The sequence below is a fragment of the Mya arenaria genome, chromosome 6, assembly GCF_026914265.1.
Source record: "Mya arenaria isolate MELC-2E11 chromosome 6, ASM2691426v1".
Lineage (NCBI taxonomy): Eukaryota > Metazoa > Mollusca > Bivalvia > Myida > Myidae > Mya > Mya arenaria.
In genome coordinates, this window is record NC_069127.1 from 82620081 (window position 1) to 82645194 (window position 25114).

At 34.3% G+C, this 25114-nt stretch overlaps 1 protein-coding gene across 2 annotated transcripts in view; it reads right to left on the reverse strand.

Annotated features, from left to right (window-relative positions):
- LOC128238424 (sex comb on midleg-like protein 2) overlaps positions 1-23010 on the reverse strand; it is a 41580-nt gene extending 18570 nt beyond the window's left edge. The window contains exons 1-4 of one of the 2 annotated variants that reach the window (XM_052954339.1): positions 22949-23010; positions 10957-11030; positions 4318-4391; positions 1545-1779 (exon numbers count right to left, since the gene is read on the reverse strand). In XM_052954339.1, the coding sequence (XP_052810299.1) occupies positions 1545-1779; positions 4318-4391; positions 10957-10990 (343 nt within the window). In that variant the 5' untranslated portion in view covers positions 10991-11030; positions 22949-23010. Of the gene's footprint in view, positions 1-1544; positions 1780-4317; positions 4392-10956; positions 11031-14664; positions 14701-22948 lie in introns of those variants that run through there. The other variant, XM_052954340.1, reaches the window with a different exon arrangement.
- Between the last annotated feature and the right edge of the window lie 2104 nt (positions 23011-25114).

Sequence of the window (25114 nt, forward strand, 5' to 3'; positions counted from 1 at the left end):
CAAACACTTAGATCGCAGATTTTTATATTTATGTTCAAAAATTGATATTTAATGCATTTTTCTTAAACCGTTAGTAAAGACATAAAACACTAATTTTCTAATGGAAATATGAAACTGTACGACCTGATTTTTTGTCAGTAAACTTATATCTTTGGTTTGCAGATATTTATGCAAAAATTTGCTCTTTCCAAGACAAAAAAAAAAAAAAAGTTGTAAAAAATGTATATCTATGAGAATGCAGCTTTAAGAATTAAAATCAACAAAGGATTTCATCTTTGAAATAACAAAAGACTGAGTCATGATTCTTCAATCAGATCTATCTGTATATGAAGTTTGAGGACAATCAACGAATCCTCAAAGAATTTGTACTCCAGACAATACTTAAGTTAAAAATACAGTAAAGTGGAGGTAATTCAGCAAATTGGTAAGGTAAGCTAAAATCCCTTGCACACTTCATTTCATCTCATTGTTATCCATCTATTTTCCAAGTTTCATTTAAAGATGCACTCTTACTCCCAAATAAGATTTACCACAATTAATAATATTGTTTTAATTTTCCAAAAAGGGTGAATAAATGTCAAAGCCAATGATTCTTGTTAAGGATAGCGAGTTCAATTTGATAAAAATGAGCATAAAACACAGTATTTCTATCTAATGAGACTATAGAAGACCACAGTAATTATTTTGGCATTCACCAATCACTTAATATGTTCGCGCTTTCTGCTATTAAATACCTGGTTACAATCTTGTTATCATGAGTTAATATTTTCCATAAAATGCATTATTTAGTAAGTAGTTAAAGGTTTGTGTCACTTTAAATCCCTTTATTATTTTTTGAGTTATAGACCAGAAAAGCAGCTTCCTTATAATGCATACTGTTCAAGTAAAAGGGGGTGATTGACAATTCAACAATGACTGAAGCCATAATGTACTTGTGCATATAGCCCTGTATCTAAGTGTCAACTTTCATTGAAATCCCATCAGTATTTTTTCTTCTGCCATTGGTGTGACAGACCCTTTGAGGAGCATAAAAGTCATGGAGCAGGAATGTGCATCTCATTTTGAACAAAAGATTTCCATTAAGTTTCATTGAATTTAAGCTGGTAGTTACTCAAAAATAGAAATTAAAGGGGCCAAAATCTGTGGAAACATTGAACCAGAAATTTCTGACAATATACCAATTATCCTCTTTTAAGTAAGGCTTCCCAGAAAGTTTCATTAAAATTGAATTTAAGACGGTAGTTCCTTGGAAATAGCCTGAACATAAATAACGGGACGGTCAGACACACAGACAAAGCAGGGATTAAGTGCTTTCCCTAAGTAAGGCAATTATAATTATATCATACCCTGTTTATAGAGCTGATAGGTGTGTAAAACTCAACGTTGAGAGGAGACAGAGGTAACCAAAGAGGTATAAAAATAATAATACATATTTTCAATGACAGCAGGTGGATATGTTGCTTTGAGATCAAGGTTTTGAAAATTAAAACTTGACTTTAAAATGCCTATCAAATGGTCTTCATTAGACTTTGAAGTATGAATACCAAGTGGAGGTTGAAGCAGTCCGCCATTCTTCTCACTAAAACCTATGGGATGAATGTCTCCACTGTCTGTCAGCCTCCAGAAGTCATTAGAGTTGTCACTACCATCCAGCCTCAGTCTCAGGCGGGGACCCACTGCGCCTATCACCGTGGCAACACATGTAGATGTCAAGTTTCTGGGGTCTGCAGCTTCTATCTTCTGACTGGGCTCAAATGTGTTTTCCGGTGGCGTCGAGGCCTGATATACAAAAATAGATTTAATAATCACAGTTTATGTTTCATGCCGTGTCTAATGAACTGTAGGTTAAATGTTTGTTAATACAATCTAATAACATGACCGAACGCAAACCCTCATCAATTATTTTCAAGAGAAAAGAAGGTGCATTACTGCACAATTATCGAAGCCAGAGTTGTCAGCCTATTTTACATGTGTGTATTACAATAAATATCTTCATGGCTTTTGAGTTATAACCAAATCTATTGTTTTTACACGACGCCTCTGCCAGCAACTCAAAGGCTATCACAATACTTTTAGTTAATTTTAGTCATTGAAAAAAACAGAACATCTAAAATACATGATACATGATTAGTTATATATCAATATAACATGCTGCAAAATGATATGGTTAACAATTGTAATGTTCAAACATTGATATTTACATTCGCCTAGTCCTAAGTATAGATAAAAGTTGACATTCATATTGTGTAACACACAAGGAGACATGACATCATTGTTTACTTCAATATTGCGTTCTGTGGGATTAGTGTGACACCATTTAACCAATGATATACAACATTACCAATATCAGCTATTTTTGTATGAAAAATATGTTGTCGATTACACTACTGTTAAGAACAAATACCCGAAAAAAATGCAGAAGATACTGCTTATTTGTTCTTGCATTTATACTGTATGATCGCAGATGGGCATGCGAGCAAATCATTTGCATTCTAGCTCTTCTGCGTTCATACAGCATAAATGCAAGAAACAAGTTATTGATCGGAAACCGTTTTTCATGTTAAGGTCACACTGACCTTGACCTTTGACCCACTGACCTCAAAATCAATAGGGTTCATCTGCTGGTCATGACCAATACACCTACCAAGTATGAGGTTCCTGGGTCAAAGCGTTCTCAAGTTATTGATCGGAAACCGTTTTTCATGTAAAGGTCACACTGACCTTGACCTTTGACCCACTGACCTCAAAATCAATAGGGTTCATCTGCTGGTCATGACCAATAAGCCTACCTAGTATGAGGTCCCTGGGTCAAAGCGTTCTCAAGTTATTGATCGGAAACCGTTTTTCATGTTAAGGTCACACTGACCTTGACCTTTGACCCACTGACCTCAAAATCAATAGGGTTCATCTGCTGGTCATGACCAATACACCTACCAAGTATGAGGTTCCTGGGTCAAAGCATTCTCAAGTTATTGATCGGAAACCGTTTTTCATGTAAAGGTCACACTGACCTTGACCTTTGACCCACTGACCTCAAAATCAATAGGGTTCATCTGCTGGTCATGACCAATAAGCCTACCTAGTATGAGGTCCCTGGGTCAAAGCGTTCTCAAGTTATTGATCGGAAACCGTTTTTCATGTTAAGGTCACACTGACCTTGACCTTTGACCCACTGACCTCAAAATCAATAGGGTTCATCTGCTGGTCATGACCAATACACCTACCAAGTATGAGGTTCCTGGGTCAAAGCGTTCTCAAGTTATTGATCGGAAACCGTTTTTCATGTAAAGGTCACACTGACCTTGACCTTTGACCCACTGACCTCAAAATCAATAGGGTTCATCTGCTGGTCATGACCAATACACCTACCAAGTATGAGGTCCCTGGGTCAAAGCGTTCTCAAGTTATTGATCGGAAACCGTTTTTCATGTAAAGGTCACACTGACCTTGACCTTTGACCCACTGACCTCAAAATCAATAGGGTTCATCTGCTGGTCATGACCAATACACCTACCAAGTATGAGGTCCCTAGGTCAAAGCGCTCTCAAGTTATTGATCGGAAACCATTTGGTATTCCGACCGACCGACAGACAGACAGACAGACAGACCGACCGACCGACATGTGCAAAACAATATACCCCACTTTTTTCAAAAGGGGGCATAAAAATGTGATCAACGCTTAATTGCAGATGAGATTCAAATAATATACAGCCAAAAGTGCCCATTTCTTTCTAAGCAAATTACAATAAATTCTAGATTATACACCGATGTCTGTCGACATGTCAGTTTTGCAAGTATTGGTTTTAGACTGATGGATAAATTTCCCCAGGATTTTCTAACATTTCATTAATCCCCAACATACTGCCTGTGTACAATAACCAACTACCAAAGTGATAGCTATTGACTTGTTGCTGAATATTAAATGTAACAGGCAATTTATTACTGTGCTGACATAAAATAACTTGAAATAAATGGAACCTTCAATTTGGACATGTCTGATTTGACATCTTAGATTCATTGATACAATAGGGTTGACAACGTTCATATAATTCTAAACATCAAAGAACATGCATGTGAATACAGGCCAAGAATAAAAATAACTCGAGGGCTGACTGCCCTGTCTTCAAAATATCCCAGAAAGACACCCTGGTTATCTATACAGGCATGCACATCTATAAGGGCATATGTAGTACATACCTGCAGTTTCAGAAACTAGCTGCCTTCAGATTTCCCTCAACTCAGTAAAATAAATACCCTTGACAATTCCCGTGTGTATATTACAACATACATGCTTATTAGGAAAAATACAGTACATACCTGCTTGAAGCATGTCTCTGGAGCAGGTTCCCCTCCGCTCTCCTTTAAGTACTCCTCCCAGTTAAACGTTTCACCTGGAACCAATAAATTATTTTATTTTTTGGAGGCTTATCAGAAATCTGGCTGGGTTAATGAAAATCAAGCTAGAATCAGCTTTATAAACCAATCCCAGGACTATCCATTTCTCTTAGTTGATGAATGGTCATAACCTGACCTTCAAATAATTTATAAGCCGGCTATGAGACTTGCTACATATGTATGTACTGGCATTTTTTTTTTTACATGTGTATAACAAGTTTGATGTGAGCTTCATCCAATGTTTTTTCTTTGAGTGGTTTCTAAGTTAATTTTGCCAATAATTAAGCTTTTGCATCGTGATCTAGTGATTTTTATTGGTTATGTTTTTTATTAGTAACGTTTTTTTTTGTTTGACATGGCAAAAAAATGTCCATTCGCCCCAACACTAATTACATTTTCCAAATCTGTTTGACACAATATCCATTAAGTCAACAAACATTGTATTTCCTATAGAACAATCAAGATCATCAGCTGTAACATAGTGTATTATATGTATGAAACATGAATAATTTGCTTTCACATAAATTTCTTTTAATAGTTTTGACAATAGGATTTCCCGATTTCCCATTTTGGAAATTCATAGCGATCTTAACAACAATGCCTTCGATAACAACATCAAGGCTTCCACAAAACACCAACAATGACCCAAATTATAATTGGAAACAATAATTATTGTGAGCAGTAATTTCGAAATCCGCATTCACAACACAAAGGTTGATACACTAAGGATCATTTTCAGCCCAGTAAATTTGCAAATTAGATATCATAAAAATGGTGTTTGAAATCTATGTTATGATCAAATATGAGCCTTATATAATATAGATGTGCTCAATTGTGTTTTAATTCACCCAAACTATTGCAAAAACTTGATATTTACTATAAATACAAGTACAGTCACAGACTGGCATATCTTCTACTAAATTAAGAACACTATCATTTCGCCTTACAACAAAAATTAAAGATGCACAATTACTCAAAAATAATATTTAACAAATTTAATACAATTGTTTTAATATAGCAAAAGGATGAAAAAATGTCAACAATAGATCTTATGGAGGATACCGAGTTTACTTTGTAAGAAATATGCAGAAAACATGGTATTGCTACCTTATGAGACCATAGTAGATCTCAGTGAATCTTTTAGCATTCACCAATCATTTAATAATTTTGCATTTTTAGCTATCAAATACACGGTTATTATATTGTTAGTAGTAATTAATATTTTCTATTGGTGCATTATTTGGTAAGTATTTGAGGGTGTATCACTTAAAATTTATGTTTGTTTAACATGTGTATGTATTGATTTTGAATAAGAGTGTCACTTTCACAAAGGGAAATAGCAGAAAAAATACTGCGCACAGAGTTATGGTTCCTGTGCACTGCAATGCTCAATTAGATCTATCTGTAAATGAAGTTTGAAGTCAAAATACCTCAAAGACCTTTTAAGTTACGCTCCGGACAAACATAAATGAACAAAGGGCAAAAAAACTAGAGCAGTCATAGGAGAGACGATTACCCCTGATTGCTGCAATGACACAGGACATGCAAACTATTTCTTTGATAGAGGCCAAAACTTGGCCATAATTACAGGATTTTTTTATGTAAAAACAATATAATTGTTCATATGGTACATTGTTTTATTCTTTTGTACAAAAACTTAAAATCTGAAAAGTGAAGTTACAAGAACAAATTTCTTACAATTGCCCAATCATTTTTATAATATTCTATGAAGAACACTTAATTGTAACCATTGAATATAAGAATCCATTGTACACTTAAATACACAACAATAGACATTTTCCAAACGCTCAATCCACCCATTATTATTTATTAAGAATTTACTTCATGTTATCGAACTATTACATAGTGCAATAATACATATTGTATGAAGTTTTCAAATCATGCTTCAGACAAGGAAAAGTAACAAAGGGTAATTTCTCTGTAATTAGCTAAAAAAGATTTATTGTTCTTGTCTGCTGCCTTTCCTTTCATTGTGCTTTACCATTGTATGAAGTTTAATCAAACTCCATCCAATGGTTTTAAAGTTATGCTCTGGACAAGGAAAATTAACAAAGGGCAATTACTCTGTAATTAGCTGAAATAGAGTTATGGTTCTTGTACACTGCACTTCCTCTCATTCTGGTTTACCATTGTATGAACTTTAATTTAATAACTAAATATAATCCTGTGGTTTTCAAGTTGTGACAAGAAATATTGCAACGGACAGACGACCACTGTAGGGCTACTCCAATATATATACCCCTCAAACTTCTGCACCCAGAGAAATGGTTCTTGTGCACTGCACTTGTCTTGTGCTCTGGACAAAAAATAAGTACAAACATCAATAAAGGGCAATTACTAGAAAAATACTGCATTCAGAGTTATGGTTCCTGTGCACTGACTTCCCCTCAATGAGATCTAGCTGTATATGAAGCTCGAAGTAAGTCAATACCTCAACAAATAATGATAAGTTATGCTCAAGACAATATTACTAGGATGCACTCGTATGCATATGCAGGGTAAAACAGATTTAAAACATGAACATGGGACTTTTGCCAATTTTTTTCGATAGAAAAATTCAACGATGTCAGACGTATGTTTCAAACATCAGAATTGGTTTTTGTTTTTTGGAAATTAACTGCCAAAAATGAGTCCTCATGAACTTACATTTTTATTTCAGATAAACACGCAATTTACATTTATGTTATAATAATGATTTTCAATGGATATTGCATAACATTTGGTTAATCAAAAATGAGTGCATTGTAATAAGCAGTGTTCTCGATATTTCTATGGTTACAGTTATTTTGTCATAGAAGGATGGCTGTACATTTACATTAACAACGCAGTAACAGCAAAAACATGCCACAATTTTCCAATTTCCACTGTGGCAAAGATAAAGTTGTTTTAATGCTCACAATAAAACATTAGAGCTTCAACAAGCAGTCATTTCCAATTGTAAAAGTATAGATGGGGAAAATTCGATAGTTTCAAGCTATTGTATTTTGTCTGACAGCAATCAATATAAGGAAGCTGTCGAGTAATAAATTTATCAGAGAATTAACCAAGTTAAGTGTACACACTTTCTTCTAACCTAATAACAGAGTCACATTAAGAAGAGTCTTTCTTAATTATTTTCTTTAACTTGAAATCACAAAGCGGTAGTAACTTTAAATAAACATAGTTACTTCCAATTTAAGATCCCCAAGTTGACTTTTAATTAGATAGAACGTGCGAGTAGAAAAACATGATACCAAACGAAACCTTGATTTTAGCGAAAACAAATTTTCTCAGAAAAAATGTACATTGAATTTACCATTCTATTTCCATCAAAATCCAAAGTATTTATACAAATTCTGAATACATGGATAAATCAGAGGTGAGAATGGCCAACATTCACGCCAGGTTTCCATGGAGATGAGTTGGGCCCCTTGGCGGGTCAAGGCCTTGGTGGAGATCACAGGGAGGAAGTACTCTTTAAAGCTGCACTCTCACAGATTTACCATTTTGACAACTTTTTATTTTTTTGTCTTGTAATGAGCAAATTTTTGCGTTAATATTTGCAAACGACTGATATAAGTCTGCTGACAAAAGATCAGATCGCAGATTTGCATATTTCTGTTAGAAAATTAATGTTTTGTGCATTACAGTAACGGTTTAAGAAAAATGCATAAAACATCAATTTTTGAACTTAATCATAAAAACCTACGATATTTTTTTTGTCAGCAGTCTTATATAACTCGTTTCCATGGATTTTCGCAAAAATTGGCTCGTTCCAAAACAAAAAATAAAAAAGTTGTCAAAATGTTCAATATCTGAGAGTGCAGATTTAAGCTCCAGGCCCCAATTTCTCAAAACTTCTTCAGCTAAATAGGCTTAAGTCCATTATTACAATTAGACAAAACACATACTTAAATGTGATCTTGGTCAATAAAATATGGTTTAGTGTGATGACCATAACATTAATTTCTATTTAAAGGGACAGTCCGCAAATCGGGCAAATTAGCCATGAAAAAAAAATAAAATTCATCTATGTGTTGATAAGCATTCCTGACTGACGAATCCAAAAAAAATTTGGTTCAAATCGACCTAGAAATGAGTTTTTCGTGTCATTTTCAATATCTCTTCTTAACTATCGGCCCCCGAGAGTTAACGGTTATATAAATAGAAAAAACAGTGGGATTCCAAAGTTCTTGCGCATGCGCAGGGCGATACTATTTCCCGGTCTCTCCTCGTAAAATCCGGTCTCATCCGGTCTCATAATTCCCGGTTCATAACTTATGGCCCCAGGCAACGGATTGTGTTGCTGATGTTTATAACACGATTTTGACAATCTTATTTGTTTTTATATGTAACAAAATGGTATAAAATATATAAACATTATGTCTTAATTTATGCAATTTGTTATACACTATTTATGCAATTCGTGTTAAAGGTGTAGAGAAAGATGCGATGCAGTACAAATGCTCATGTTTTTTGCATAAAAGATTGAGGACGGCTAGAGTGTGAAGTAACTTAGAATTGCACCTTTTAAATTATGTTATTTTATGTTATTGTTCTTCCTTTTATGTTTACCCCGACATAAAAAATTTTAAGCATAAATGATTACAATTGAAAAATTCCATGTTTGCATATCCGACTCATATCTGATTTACATGTAGTCAAGCATTGTTATTTTTTGTATTACTATTATCAATAGTATACTTATAACTGAATTTAATATGAAAAAAACACACACTCAATGTGTTTGTTATTCATGACATTAATTTCAGTACATGTGCATATTTCATGTTTTTATCTTTGCCTAAATTTATTTTATGTTTTATTGATATAAAATTTGAAATAAATAGTGACATAATTATCATCAAATATCTAATGTTTTAATCAACTGTAATCTTTTGTAATCCTATTACCCCCCGCGGTCATTAACACCTTTTTGATCACACCCGATAGCTACTATAAAACAGAGACCGGAGGAGACCGGGACCGGATGAGACCGGGACCGGGAAATAGTATCGCCCCCAAGAGTAGTCGGAAAAACCGTAGACCTACTTTCTCTTTTGCCGTCTAAAAATAGCAACTTTCGGCAATTTTCAATTTGTTAAATCTAAGTTATTAAAGCGATTTTTTAAAAAATAATTGCGGTTGAGTCGGTCTGAAACAATGTGGAACTTATTAAAAACTTTTGAAATACGGTTACTTTTGCGGACTGTCGCTTTAAAGTCCAATAACTCTGATTGAAGTTGATATAAAGACAAAGAAAAATAGTGCGATTAGCTTAATCCTGTTATAAGGGACTTAAAAAGTTTTGAGAAACTGAGGCCTGAGCGTGAAGCATTAAAGAGCCCTAGATTGCATTTTAACCTATCGGTGATATTTGTTAAGTGTAAAATAATGAACAAAATCCTGGAAATCGATGAATCCATGAAAGAATCTCACCTCATAAAGATATCCGATAATCAAATATGTGGATTTTGGACGCTGGGTCAATTGTATCAATTGAAAGCATATAAAATGTACAGAAAAAGTAAATACAAAACTATACCTAAAATAGTATCTAATCACGTTTTGGTCTATTGAAAGACTGCAAAATAGGTAATTTCATGTCTAATTTCAGTTAAAACAACTTGAGCTATTACAGAATGTGATTACTATCCCTGCATATATAGCAATACATATTTAGTTCTATTCAGAAAGTTGCTGAGATCTAACTTCCAATGTAGGGACACTGGTCTTAAGGGTGACATGTTTACATACTATGGTGGTCACTTCTGCCAAATAATTTTAAAATCCCCTATGAATGAGAAAGATATGGAGTGGACAAAAACAGGACGGACCAACAGACCACAATAAGTTCAGAAGGTTGCTTTGACCTTGACCTTCAATGTAGGGGCATGGATCTTTATCAAGTTGAACAGAACTGTTTTCTTTATTTTTAGTAAAAGTGACCTTGACCTTGCATACCCCAAATGCAATTTGTAAGTATGTCTCCATGTGGGCATGCTATACAATCAATTTCACTGACATCCTAGCTCTAATGAATGACATGCATTATCCGCTGATAACCCTTCATTAACCTTTCATGTATCTAGATTTTTAACTTTTTGAGTTATGCCAAGACCTAGTCAAAAAGTGGTATTTTCATTGCCAGAGCAACTACAATTTTTCTCATAAAAAATGACATGCCTAGTATCCCAATGGCTGTTTATAAACTAAGTCTCATTAATCTAGCATATACTTTTTATGTTATTGCAAATTCCAGTCAAAAGTTTGTATTTTGTTGCCATATAGCAAAAACAAATGGTGTGCATAATCTCCTAAAGACCTATCCACAAAACTAGTTTCATTTACCTTGCTTGCCTACTTCTTGAGTCATTGAGGCTTGAGATACACAAGTAGTAACATCCCATCAAATCAGCAGGAAACCAAAAATATAACATATTTCAGCTCGATTGTGACAACATTGTGTCCCACAACCCCCATGGCTTGAGGCTGACACCTGCACCGACAAACCACTTCCACTCTCCTTTTGTTTAAGAGATGGTTAGCCTAGAGACTTACTTTGCACTTCAGAAAAGCCTTTGGGAGACGTCATTTTGTGTCCACTTTGTATTGGAATCTACATCTGATACTTTCTGAAATAAACAAAAAGAAAATAGGAGGTTAAGGGGGCTGTACTCCTTATGATGAAAAGCGAAACAAAAAAGAAAATTGTCTAAAACTGACATAAACTTGGTATTGATGTATACAATGCATTGAAACTTACTAACTTAAGTACCACATAGTTTACAATTAATTTATTTTTTGCAGTTTTTTCCATTAAAAAAGATTACTAGGTATGTCTACCTAGTAGAGTTCATTCCTGATGGGTGATTGTCTAGTCGATGTTATCACGTGATATTACCAAGTTAGGTATATAGCTTAAATATTTCAACCGCGTAGGGTAAGCCTTCGTAGCACAGTGGATACAACACTGTACTGCAATTTTGGCGACACCGGTTCAAACCCGGTCTCCGACTCTATTTTTTTTTTTACATTTTGGTATTCTTTTTACAATTCTGATATCAAAGAGTAAAACATTTTATTAAATAATTGTCCTGAGATTCGTTACAAAAAAAACTTTTTTTGGTGCCAATCTGGTGTACAGGCCCTTTAAGACTCTGCTTGCGAGATAGTGCATAAATCACATGCACTAACACAGACAAATAGGACAAGAATTGCCATCATTTATGATTATTATCATTTGACCATACAAGTTTTATCATGTAAGCAAAATGCTGAATGCTCAAATTTGATTGACTAATTGACAACATAGACATCATTATAGTACTATTTGCCAGACACTGGGCTGGTATCCCTGGATACACCATCTCCATCATTTCATAACTGCTGATATATCTTTAACATTGATATATCTTTAACATTAATGTGATCAATTACTTAAAAATGTCATAAATTATTCATTTCATTCAATTTCAACATAAACACGAGTCCTACTTTAATGTTGAAAGCACAGACAGAAATAGTTTTATTTGATTTTGACTTACATGTAAGTAAGGGATTGATTACTTAATGTTGTCTTATGAATACTGATACTAGCCTTTTATTCACACTTCTTACAATAAAATGTTTTAAGAAACAAGAAAAAAGCTCCCAATAGTGGAAGTCAACAACAAGATACCTAAGTGGCTTTGCCGCATTGAAGCCAGATGTTTTAGTTGAAGAAGCAATTTTGCAAACCAAAGACTTGAGCTAGTGACCTAGTCTTTTATCCAAGAAGACCCATATTTATACTTATCAGAGATATGATTATACAAATAACCTGATCAAATTTCATGACGAACAACAGAAACTTTTCCATTTGTGTGAGGAAAAAAGAACATTTTATATATATATGTCAGCTTTTCCTAAAAAATAAGTCCCCGAGACCACAGATAACAAACTTTATCATCTATGATTTCATACACATAATGCTTTTAAAAAGTTAAATATTTTTTTAATTTAAATCTAGAATAGGGAAAAATATTACCAAACACTTGACCGAATGACTTAGTTTTTATCTCAAGAAGACTCATACTCACAATATCCATATAAGATACAATGCAGACAAATTTTCAGAACAAGATTTAATTGATAAAATCTGGTAAATTTATGACATGGGGAAAGCAGTTTCAAATATTTGACCTAGTGATCTAGTTTTTAACCCAAGGTGACCCATATTCACAATTGGATAAAAACTATTGACCTTATGACATTGAAAAAAAACTTCCTATGATTTGACCTAGTGACCTATTTTTTTATCTGAGGTGACCCATATTCATAAATGTTCAAGTCAATATGTAGACAAATATTTTGACAAAGTTTCATATTCATTGAATAAAAGCTGTTGACTAAATGACATGGAATAAAAACTCTCTAAGATTAGATCTAGTGACCTAGTTTTAGACCATAGGTGACCCATATTCACAAATGTTCAAGACAACATGAAGACAAGTATTTCAGACAAAGTTTCATAACAATCGAATAAAAAACTTTTGACTTAATGACATGGAATAAATCTTCTTAAGATTTAACTTAGTGACTTTTGATCTGAGGTGACCTATATTCGAAAATGTTCAAGACAAAATTTAGACATCAGGGGTGTGATTTGACTGCCAATTTCCGCAGATCTAATGACTCCAAGGACCAAAAACTAAAATAAAAGGATATTCTTTGTATTTATCTTTTTAACTGATTAAAACAAATTAACTAGTTGCTTTTGGTTTTGGTTGTGGCTTTATTTGTTGTTAATATTGATTATTATTATCTTCTAAATGGACATGTCTAAACCATACATGACATATTTCTGAAGACAATTCAGTAAGTTGGCAAAATTTCAATATAAATTTAGACGCAAGTACGAAAAAATATATTTATTGCTATGAAAGCCTTTAACTTTTTGAATATTTACAGAATTATTTTATAGATCATGATTTATCATATTATTATGATACACTGTCATGTCAGACTGCAATGCACTCACAAAACAAAATATGTCATTGGAAAAATATGTTTTCGAGACAATTAAATTGGTTTACCTTCCTCCAAAGTCTTTTAAAAAATTCTGCTTAATACTATCAGGTATGATGTCGTTCAGACAATAAGAGAATGGAAAAAATATTATTAATTTCATCCTTTTCCAAAATAGTAATATTTCTTTGCCTTTGATTATTACTACAAATAAATTAAATACTTCCAATGTTGTAAAAGTTTCCTTTTGGCATTTTTCAAACCTTTTTTAAAATATTCATTGTGATTTATTTCTCTCTTTCGGAGTTATTTGTTTACATTTAGTTTCACTCACATACTGTGGTTTCACTTTGTTATTATTGCCTGATGTAAAATCTTACTAAAAAATTTATTTATTTTTATTCCGGGGAATGGATCGAAATTCCGGGCAATTTTTCCCCCCACCAGGAGATATGGCATGTATGCTAAAACAACCCCCAGAATCCTTTCGCTGCCAGGTCAGTCACATCCACTCCCTGGACAAGCGTTCTGACAATGTTTTTATAGCAATTGGGAAAAAAAATATATTGACTTTATGACATGGAATAATAACTTGAACGCAGAATTGTTAACAAGCCGCCAGTCCGTTTTTCGCCATTCATTTGAAATATGTTTTTAACCTGATTTTTCCTTGAAAATTAATGGGTTATAACCCATTAATTTTCAAGGAAAAATCAGGTTAAAAACATATTTCAAATCAACTTGCCTGCTCGATTTTGTGCATGAATATCAAGGTGAGTAAAAATTAAATCTAGTCTGCCTGGGCAATAAGATACCACAGTTAGAAATATTAATTGATCTATTTTTCAAAACAATGATTGCGAAAAACATTCCGGATGTAAACAGTCAAATTTAAACCGGATGTGTGACCTCATGATGGGCAAGTTTATTTTTTATCAAATTCACATGATTGAAAGCGGAGACTTTTTATTCTATTATAAGCTCAGGGAATCAAAGAAAACAAATGATCAATAATTAACTTATTTATTATTATTATTTAATTAATTACATGTATAAGAGCGCTATTAAACTTTGTAATCTATAATAAGCCGGTCTGGTTCCAGACCTCTCCATCAATGAATTATGCAGGACTAGGAAAAAGAACACTGTTATGATAATTGAGGGGATCAAACTTGTTGTCTATGGTTTTATGTTTGAAACCATTGCTTTGATTGTAAATTTGAGTGGCTGCAAAGCTAGCCAACGTGTAATCAGTGGTACCTGATTTATTTTGTGAACATGTAGAGCGAGTAATTTTTGTGCAGGGCGAGTAGATTTTCATGGTCAATCATCCTGCAGGGAAATGTAGTTTTGACTGAACATGACTGAAATAAAAAATTATCAAAAGTTTACCCTGGATTTAACAAGAATGCTTAAAAAAGACAGAGAAAGTAAGACTATGATATTTGACTAAATTTGACCATTCCGCATTGGGAACATAGCTGACTAACAGCTCTAATAATAAAAGCTGATAAAAAGTCTACCACATCTTTCTTTGTAAATAAAACGAAAAATATTATATCTGCGGTTAAGATCACCAAACATTCAATCTGATATTATTCAGGGCTTTTTCAGGCTAGTCTCTAGTTTTCCCACTCAGCAGAATCACAATGAATTTAAACCATGCAGGAAAGGTGAGAAGGCACATGTTGACTGATATTTTAACAGTTTTAACACTAATTCAATAATATTTTTGTTTCACCGTTAAGCACAATATTATGCAAGTTGCCAGATAAGACCTCCCAGTCAATAGCTAACTTCCTGATAAGCAGTCCTTATTTGTATAGGTTTTTTTGGGGATATTGAAAAATTGAAAATTTATATCCAGTATGACCTTTAGATTAATATAATACTCACATAAATTGTGGCCAAATCTTTTTTATGGGAATAATTTTGTTACATATTGTTGAATTATCTTATGAATGGTGTCAATGATAAAATATTAAATGATTTGATTTCATCTGTAAATGCATTTCAAAGATGGACTTGTACCATTACTTCTAAATTTCATAATTTCATTTGCTGTGATCAATTTATCATAAAAAATACCAATTTCCAGATTAAAAAGCTGATAATTGATGTTCCAGTGTATAATACACAGAAATTGGCAGGAATATACTGTGTCATCCAGCAAATTGATTAATCCTTGATGTATGTTCTTTTATGACCCCTCCCCCCGAGATGCTTTCAAAGTTGCCAAAAGTGTTTGTTTACTTAAATTACTGACCTTTTTAACACCCAGTGTAACATTAAATTTTGACCACATTGAATATTTGATGCTATGCTGGATATGAAACTTCATAGCAAATTGATATCTTATATATTCTCAGCATTGCATTATTTCTATTGTTTTTAATAACAGTTCTAAAATAATTTTTTAAATAATTTTAATATACAAAAATTTATTTGCTAAAGTGAATTGATGTTATCTATTTGATGATATACGCATTGATGGCTGAGGAATATCCATTGTCAGCCTCATGCTTTTTACGTCAAAGTGTAAAACTACACATGTATTTGGCCATATAAATAAACACTTTCTTATTCTATTTAGCGATATTTCCAGTGAAAATTCGATACCCATAATGCTTAACATGACTTTTCTAAACATCCAGGAAATTGTTTACAAAAAACTGTTGCAGATTATAGAAACAGACTATACTTTATATCTTTATCTCTTTGCATGCTGAGTATTCCTGGTCAGTCTGTTGGTGTACATTGCTTAGTGTAGTTCATAATAAATAGTTAGAGCACACTTGTGTTTCTTATTTATTATATTACATTAGTGAACATTGAACATACGCATACACTACAACAAGGAAAACAAAACAAAAGCAACATGGCAAATTGAAAAATTAAATGACCCATTTGAAATGCAGTCAAACTCGTTGACATGCAGTTTTAAATAGAATCTGCAATATGCATTTTCGTGCTGTAATGAGCAGTTGGCCAAAATCGTTGACTGACACAGACAACGATTATGCCAACGGGAAATCCAATTGTAATAACTGGACCATCTCCAACAAGCTTCGAGATAGACCTCGTAAACACAATCGTAACAACTCGACCATTGCCGAAATGTTCCGATCGTTCTAAAATTGTGAACAGAAGCCTTGCAGGTGCCCTTCATGTATATATTGTTATGTTTTGACAGAATGAAATGAAGAAAAACCCATCAAACTCATTATGAGTTGGATATTTATTTTTTGTGTACGGAACTAATATAAAATAACATTATCTGGTAATATCTCTTGTTTTTATGATATTTTATAGACTAGAGGTGAAACAATTAAAAAAAAATCGATTCGATTTCGATTTTTGTTAGCACGATTCGATTATTTTCGATTCTATTCAATTAAAGTTTGCAATTTTAAAAAATGCATTGACAAAGTTGTAAACATTATTTGTTTTTGTAATATCAGTCGAGTAATGCACAAACAATAGTGTGAACATACTTTTGTGAGAAGCTAGAGCAATGAGAGTATCCTAGTCACAGTCTTAAACAGAATGTATTCAGGAACAACTTTTGAAAAAGAACTTGAATTCTTCAGACCTTCAAATCTGAAATATTTAAATTCTTTTTTAAAAACAATTACATGTCCACATTGTCACTCAATAAGCCTCAGGAAATTGAATCAAAAAGCCTTTTTCTTCAGTATATCTTTCATTCATAAGATTTATTAACAGCAAGTAACAAAAGCAAATGAAGTGCTGACATAGTGAATGGACAGAGGCACATTCTTTGAACAACCACTTCACCTACAGGAATAAAGCATTAAAATGGTACATTTGAATACTTTATTCATTTAGGTCAGAAATCTTAAGATTTTTTTTCAAAAAAATTAGCATGCCCACATTGTCACTGCTCAGTGTGCCCCTCTGTGCATTCACAATGTCCCTAGCAGTTGAGAAAACCCATTCACTAGCAACAGATGTTGCTGGGATGGCCAAATAGCTGCTGGCGAGCTTGGAGAGGATAGGATAGTGACCAGCTCTCTCTTTCCACCACTGGAGTGGATCTGACTTTAAGGATACCACAGGCTCCTTCTCATAGTCTGCAATTTCACTGTCAACCCTCTGGTCTAGAGATTTTGCAGGTTCAACACATGTGACAAACACATCACCAAACAAACTCTCTAGAGCATTTTCAGAGGAATTTGGCTCTGGTGACAATCTGGGCTTTAGCTCCGGTGACAATCTGGGCTTCTTCATAGCTGGTTCTTCTTCAGGTTCTTCTGGCTGATCAAGGGGTTGGCATCGTAGTGCTTCAAGAGCTGGTAAGGCAGGCATTACAGCTGAGCTGTCCCAGTTGAACTGTCCTCTGGACTGCTTGGCTCATCTTTGACTTTCACATCACTCTGCATACTCTGAAATAAATGATAAACTGTTCATGTTTTTATTAAATTATTTTAACCCTACTATTTCAAATATGTGTAATATGTAGGATACATTATTTCATGACTTAGTAGTATGACTTAGGTAAACATTTTTGTATAATGCTGATGGTATTCTACCAAATGCATAAATGCTGACCCGACCAGGGCCGACCTTATGTCTTGCCTAGGGCTAGGTCAGCATTTTTGTTGTGGTATCAAACAGTTGATAACAGTAAGCTAGTAACCGTACAGCTTGCATATACTTACAGCAATGGCCATTGCCTTTTTGCTCATAGACTTGGAGATGTCATGTCTGTCTCCTTCCGGAATGTATGGCAGAGATTTGAACCTAGGATCTAGGGCAGCAGCTACATGCAGCATGTCAAGTAGATCTGGCTCTGCGTACCTGTAAATATACAAATGACTAGTGTAAGCATTTATTTTATTCATTGATCAATTTAACCTGTAAAAACTTACATTTAATGCAAAAATATAGAAAGGTATGTAAAAATTTACTTTGCCCATTAGAATTGAAGTCCAACAAGCACAGTTAACCCATATCAGACAGGACAGCAGGTGCTGTCTGATAAGTTTCAACTGTTTGCTAAAGCTATGAATGTTTCACAGTTTGTTATTGAAAAAATATACAAACTTATTTAAAAATTAGCCCAATTAATTTTCAAAGAAAGATTTGTCTTGCAAAATACATTTTCTAGTATGAAGTTTATTATTATAATAATTATTATAATATAATATAAAGCTTCATACTAGAAAATGTGATATCTCTAGTTTGATTCAAAAAGGGGGATTTTGCATCCAAATTATAACTCACAAAGAACTGATAAATACCTTGGCAGAAGATTTTTCACAATGGCATCTTTGACGGCTTTGACGAAAGCATTGTCTCCTCGCATAATCTTCATTTGGACCAAAAGCATCTCGTTCATGGGATGTATCAGTGATACAGTTGGGCTGCTGTCTGAACATAGCAGAATTGTAGCCGTGTTGATTGGTCCAAGGATTTTTAATGCTGCTTCGAGATTTTGATTGTCTGTATCAGACAGAGTGATTACATCTGCAATGTTTTTCTTGACATTTTTGTGCAGTAAAGTGGCAAAGATGGCTGCTTGCTGCTCTAGATACCGCTCAATCATATGCAGGGGTCGACACTAACCATTTTCCAAGGGATCCCGAAGGGACACCAACATTTGAAATCAGGTGTCCCTTCATGAAATTAGGAGTCCCTTCCACTTTTTACATTTTTTTCACTGTTGAGCCTGTTTTAATATTAAATTCAACATACAAATACAGTGTCTTTTACCTTTCAATTTGTAATTCAAGTATACACCATATCATTCATGTTTTCAGCAGCATGTAATGACAAGTTTAGTAGCACTATATTGTCAGACATGTGAACCTCTGGCAATGGGAGAGAGGTATATTTGGGTCTCTATGTTGGTAGATTGGGTTCAAAAGCGGTAGAATGTCTAAGTCCCTTCTGTTTTCAGTCAAAAACAAAGATTTTTCAGTCAAAAACAAAGATGGATACAATGTAAACAAAAACTTGATATTGTTACTATTTTTAGATTTTCGGAAGATACGCATTTATATTAGTAGAGCTGCTGATAAATCAATCAGACTGCCCAACAGCTGTAGTGCATACTGGAAGAGCAGACGACCAAAAATTGTGTATGTTAATTTTCGCGCCAAAAAGTCGTAAAATTTTATAAATTGACTGTAGATAATGAATAAAACTTAGCAAATTTTATTTCTATTATGATTTGATCATAGCATTAAAATATATGTCTTTAAAATTAACAAAGAATACTGATAAGTTGAATGCAAATTAACAAAGAATGCTGAATGTATGATGCCGGTCTTTTGTGCCGTAAATGTTACTGTAAATACTCGAAGTCGTACCATAAAGGTATCACCAGTGTTGGCATCTTTTTGGGGTGGTTCTGACACATAAGCAAAACAATTCCACATAAGTATTTTACCGATAATTAATCTCTGTCACCTCTGACCTTGTTGAAAATGTAGACAACAAAACGGAAGCGATAACCTGCATGCGCCATGTGAAATGACCAGTTTATTTATAGATTCATGACGTAACTATAGTCAAACAGTCAGCTATACTTTCGCTTTGGTGTGTCCGATAATAATAATTATAGTATCATTTTGACATGCACTGTCAAGAAATTTAAGGGGACCCGAATTAAGGTAATAAATTAATGAAATGCTACTTATTTATTTATATTTAGCCTTTAATGGTCTGAAATTTAAGGGTCCCGACGGAATACCGGACTTCGAAGTTTAGGTGTCCCTCCCAAAAAATTGGTGTCCTCGGGATCCCGGGACCCCGTTAATGTCGAACACTGATATGGAAACTAGAATTCCATCTAGTTGCAACGTCCATGAGAAGTTTGTGCGTAGGTAAACCAAGTTGAGACTGCAATGACCTCAGAACTGCGGCTGCTGTTGTACTGCGATGAAATAGCCCAACTATTCGCCGAACTCTTCCTAACAAACGGTCCATCTCTTTGATTCCAAGCCCTTTCTGTGTTGCCAAATTGAGAGTATGGGCAAAACAAGGAATGTGCTTCAGCTCTGACAACCTCACAGCTTTGACAATGTTCATTGCATTATCCGTTGTAACTGTGGGTCCTTTTCCATGACGCTCCAAATTCCAACGTTTTACAGTGTCAACCAGAGAAAGTGACAGATTCTCTGCTGTGTGGGATTCTGAGAATGCCTGAGTCTCCAAAGTATAGCTAGAAATTTCCCAGTCAGTGCTGATTGTGTGAGCTGTTACAGTCAAGTAATTCACAGTTGCCCTTGACGTCCAAGAATCAGTTGTGATTGCTAATGATTCACAGCATCTAAGCTCATTCATTACCCTATTCTTTACCCTACTATTTATACCTGGGAGTACAGTGTTGGCAAAAAAAAGTCCGGCTAGGGAGGCAATAGCGTGGCTCAGCAATCTTCATGAGGTATTGAAAACCCTTATTTTCAACTACGCTAAAAGGTCTCATGTCCATAGCTACATGTATGAATGCTGCCGTTGCCTGAGTCAGTGCTTTGTGGCGGTCATTTGAAGTAGATAGCTTTTGTTTCATGTTAAACATGTCTGGTATTTTAGCATTGGATGACTTATTTGCTGATGGTTTGCCTACCGGGGTAGATTGCGGACCAGAGGTTGCGCTCGAAGCAGACGAAATGTCAATACAGTGTTTTCGTTTTAAGTGATTGGACATATTAGTCGTGTTCCCAGATTTACACAGAATATCTGCGTAGCAAACTTTGCACGTCGGCTTATTATCTTCGTCTGACGTTCCATCTCTGAATCCAAAGTATTCCCACACTTTGGAACGATACTTTTTTGGAGCGGCTCGTAATTTTACAGTCGGTTCCGACATCGTAATCAAGAATGAACACGCAGACGCTTGCCACAATACAAATCAGATAACAGCAAGCGCCTTGACGATCAATAGTAGCGTCGTGAGTTACACCCGATACGATTGGCTGGAACAGAAGTATTCCGCCAATCGTTGCGCCTCTATTAAAATACTCCCGATACCGTTTATTTTGACAGCTGACTAGAAATTTACATCGGAATTTGAATGGTTTGTTTCGACAAGTAAATAATTATATTGAGAGCTATTTGACAATAAAAAATCGAACCGAAACTGACACCTTACGGATCGAATCGAATCGAGGCCAAAAAATCACGGTTCAATCCACATCGCGATTAATCGTTTCATCTGTATTATAGACACAATATGCTTTAACCCGGAATCCTGATCGGAATAACTACCCACTACACACTAACAAAATAATTTGTACATCAAGGATTTGCCATATCAAAATCGTAAAAAAAAAATCCGCCAACTTAACAATTATTTGGACTAAGATCAGTGTCAGGTATATATTGAACAATTTTGTCATTATTATTCAACATCGATGCATAATATTACTAAATATTCTTTCACCCAGTGTTAAATGGTAGAGAGTTGTAGCGTTTCAGGGATACATAAGAAAAGTCAAAATAATAAAAAAAAGTATCCCTGATCGCTCATTATTGTAGCTAACTAACATAGTACATACATACATTTGTTGTAGTCTAAAATAATAGACGTGTTATACGGGATTCTTCCAATCCCTAACGTCTAAACGGGAATGTGCAAAAAACGGGGGTGTTTTAAAAATATTGAAATTGTTTTAAGTGAAGTATTTTATGGTTGAAATTGATCATAAAGAGTTATATTCATACTTTACCATGTAAGTGAAATGTTATTTTGCACTAAACAAGCATTTAATTCATTAAAACAAGTTGTTTACCTTTCCAATAAAACGAAAGTTGACTGACACAGACAACAATTATGCGAAGGGGAACAACTCGATACAATCGTAATAGCTCGGCCTCCTCCGACAAAGCTTCGTGATAGACCTCGTTATACAATCGGAACATTTCGGCCATGGCCGAAATGTTCCGAGCGATTTAAAACTGTGCCCTAAAGCCTTGCAGGTGCCCTTCATGTATATATCGTTATGTTTTGACAGAATGAAATGAAGAAAAGCCGTCAAACTCATAATTATAAGTTGGATATTTATTTTTTTGTGTATGGAACTAATATAAAATAACATTATCTGGTTATATTTCTTGTTTTTATGATATTTTATAGACGCTATATGCTTTAACCCAGAATCCTGATCGGAACAACTACCCACTTTTGATACTAAACAATTTGTACGTGAAGGATTTGCCATATCAAAAATCTAAAAAATATCCGTCAACGTACAATTATTTGGACTAACATTTGTTGAACATTTACAGTGATAATTTTGAATAATACACCACCATTATCTTCTTGTACATATAATAAAACATATAGACCTGGAATACTGTCTATAACTAAACAACACCTTTAACAATTATGTATCGAAAGTATTGTATATTGGTAAGATACACCAAACAACCCCAAACACGTAAGTTTCTGGAGCCAATATCACCCTAGACTGCGGCAACGGACGGATACATCAGAATGAATTCAACATAGCGGAAGAATAGTTTATTAAATGATCACAACCAGTGTACCTGTCAGGTGATATTTCGTTATAATTACCTAATAAATATTCCCAATGCAGTTCGACGAAGTTTTCTTCGCAAAATATCTTCTGCTTTTACCTCAAAGGAAAACTGAAGGAAAGATAATTTAGAATAAACTTCGGTCTCCGGTACATCAAAATGTAGAGCTTGATCAATAAGAGCACTACCTACACTGGTTGGCCGAATCCTCATTATGCAGGTGAGAATTTTCACTGAACTATTACCAAAGACGAAAATAAAATCTAGGATAATCCATGGGAGTACAAACATGATGGTTCTTTTTAATACAGGTCAATTTAAGACCTAGTTTAATCCTTCTATAAGTGACTCCAGGTCCATTAAAGACCTAGTTTAATCCTTCTAGAAGTGACCCCCCCCCCCCCAAAAAAAAAAAAAAAACAAAAAAAACAACAACCCTGTATAGAAACAAAACTATGTATAGATCCGTGTAAAAACCTTCATCTAATTGCCTAATTGTCTTATCAGATCTCCGATCTGAGTATCCTGCTAGTTTAAGCCTTCTATAAGACCCCCCCCCCCCCCCCCCCCTCCCCAGAAAAAAACAAAAACAACAAAAAAACGTGTATTAATACACAACCTCTGTTGATTGATCTTAATCTTATTGCCTAATTGGCTTGTCAGATCTCCTATCTGAGTATCCTGCTGTGCAGTTTTCGATCTTTTATTGTAAAAATGGACCCTAAATTGTCCTGAGCCAATAAACCAATACACAGAAAATTGACCCCTACTGTGCGATTAGCAGGAGATGCACAGCAGGGGATTATCATGCCAAACATTCCTTTAACTAGGTCTTTAAAGGCCTCAAATGTATCCTCTCCAATTGTGAGGATTTTGTTGGAGAGGATACATTTGAGGTTTTGCAAAGCTATACTTGGTGTTAGACAAACAACTTCCAACGCTGCTATATATATGGTGAATTGGGTAGATACCCCTTACATATTGATAGATACGTACGTATTTTAAAATACTGGTTTAAACTTAAGAAAAATGATAATATAGTTATTCAATCGGTCATTAACAAATATTCTGTTTTAAGATATTTGGTTGCATGTACCTTCAAACGTGTTAGACCGACCCTCATGAAACTTCTAAGGAATGTTGATAAGGACCTGTGATTTTATTTCGCATTCCACTCGGTCAGAGAATAAATATGGCCATTGACTTTGTACAAATGGCCACAATATTGTGTAACATACAGTAATGTTGTAGAGGTTCATGTGTTACACCTAGAGTCATGAAACTTCAGAAGAATATTGGTAAGCATGCATCGGTGTGCACCTTTGTGGGTTTTTGACACTGCTTAGTTATGGCTTTTGATTTAGTAAACATTGTCTGTAAGACATTGTGTCCCGTTCAGCTCAAAAAGTATGTCACATGGTGGAACTTTAAATGGTAGTCATCTGTGGCTGTGATAAACACAGACGCACAATAAACAACCACTGTACGTAGCTTTAAGCAGAATTACATTCCGTCTGTGCACTATGCCCAACAACCTAGAATATCAAGACAGATTAATAAAAATAGGTCAGCGTCGTTTAACCATAAACGTAACTTCCTGCTCTCGTGAAACATGGCACAACTTGACGCGATTTCTTAAAAGTAAATATCTATCTCAATAATGTGTGTACACGAGAGTTAACTGAAACCATACTCCTAAAGATAATTATAATAAATACTATAATTACGACTGGTCGTCTCTAGTTGTATATCGAAAGTGCCACGAATATAACAAATAATGAACATGGTAAAACAGAAATCAGACTGTATGTTGCAATTTAGCACTTACTATGGGAATCTCAAATACTAAATTAATGTATAAAGACAATTAAAATATGCTGATTTAAAAAATAATGAAATACAATTTAAAGGAAAGAAACAGTCGTTTATTAAAGGTTAGTACAAAAAGTATGGATTCGGATGAATAGGTATGATCACAGGACTTCAGGGGTGGAACTACAGTTGGGTAAATATGATAATATAACACAAGAGCAATTTATAAGAGTTTGGCAATTTGGTATTTTAATTAATTTACATATGGAATAATTCTCCAACAAAAAAGCACATTTAAAATATTATAATTATAGTTTATTTCAAAATAGCAAATACATATCGTGTGAAAACCCATAAAGTATGGTGAAGTGGTATATGTTGTTTGGTCATG